The sequence below is a fragment of the Nicotiana tomentosiformis genome, chromosome 2 (genome assembly GCF_000390325.3).
Source record: "Nicotiana tomentosiformis chromosome 2, ASM39032v3, whole genome shotgun sequence".
NCBI classification, from domain to species: domain Eukaryota; kingdom Viridiplantae; phylum Streptophyta; class Magnoliopsida; order Solanales; family Solanaceae; genus Nicotiana; species Nicotiana tomentosiformis.
The window spans coordinates 1,668,834-1,669,927 of record NC_090813.1 but is presented as its reverse complement, the minus strand read 5'-3'; the positions used below and the strand labels follow the sequence as shown (position 1 = coordinate 1,669,927).

Below are 1,094 nucleotides of genomic sequence, written 5' to 3'. Positions count from 1 at the left end.
CTCCAAAGGACACATTACCTCTCACTGTTTTATTGATCTCTACAAGCTTCTCTTTGCATCTACACATATGATTGCTTGCTCCATTGTCCAAATACCACGAGCTGCAATCATCCTTGTCTTCTTCCTTGAGTGACATCAACAATGTTGACTCATATTCTTCCTTTTTGTCGTCTACAAGGTTAGCTTTTTCTTCAACATTGCTATGGAATTCCCAAGAGTAATGGCAAATATATGACAATTAAAACACTCAATTTTTGATTTGTCATACCTTTGTCCATTATTTTCTTAGTAGTAACCACGTCCTCTTCCTCCTCTTTGTCCACGGCCACGACCTCTGAATGTTTGGTAGATTTTAACTTCATTGTTAAAGTTGTTACCATTACTTCTTCCTCTTCCATGACCGTCATGTCCTCGTCCTCGTCTGTTTCCTTGATAGCTCTTTTTACCTCCATAATCCTTAAAGGATGCTTGAGTTTTAAGAAGTTGCTCCAGTGGCACTTCTTGTCTTCTTTTGATCTTTTATTCGTGGGCCTGTAAAGAACCATCTAATTGATCTACCAGCATAGAGTCTAAATCCTTAGACTCCTCAATAGCACACACCACAAAATCAAATTTAGGTGTTAAAGTGCGAAAGATCTTTTCTACAACACGGACATCTTGTATGTCCTCCCCGTATCTTCTTAATTGACTTACAACAGCCTTCACTTTTGAACAATAATCCAAAATGCATTTGGATTCTTTCATTTTTAAAACTTCAAAGTCAGCCCTTAGAGTTTGAAGTTTTACTTTCCTTACCTTCTCAACTCCTTGAAGAGAACTTTGTAAAATCTCCCAAGCTTCCTCTGAGGTGGTAGCATCTGCCACCTTCTTAAACATGGCATCATCCAAATATTGGTGAATGAGCGTGAGGGCTTGTTAATCATTCTTCCTTGTCTTTGCCAAGATATCTTTTTCATTATGAGGCAGAGCTTTCTCATTATCGGGTTTTGCATACCCTCTATCTACGATTTCACACATATCCTGGGAGCCAAGAATGACTTTCATACGTAGACACTATTTCTCATTATTATACACGTCATTGGACACATAGTTAG

General features: G+C 38.3%; 1 protein-coding gene across 1 annotated transcript; it reads right to left on the bottom strand.

Annotated features, from left to right (window-relative positions):
• Positions 1–519: 519 nt before the first annotated feature.
• LOC138906840 (uncharacterized) lies at positions 520–876 on the bottom strand. Its single transcript, XM_070196544.1, has one exon. The coding sequence runs from the start codon at positions 874–876 to the stop codon at positions 520–522; it is 357 nt and encodes a 118-aa protein (XP_070052645.1).
• Between the last annotated feature and the right edge of the window lie 218 nt (positions 877–1,094).

Bases quoted from the DNA above. Each gene is read 5' to 3' on its own strand.
- LOC138906840 (XM_070196544.1), bottom strand. From the start codon at position 876: ATGTTTAAGAAGGTGGCAGATGCTACCACCTCAGAGGAAGCTTGGGAG.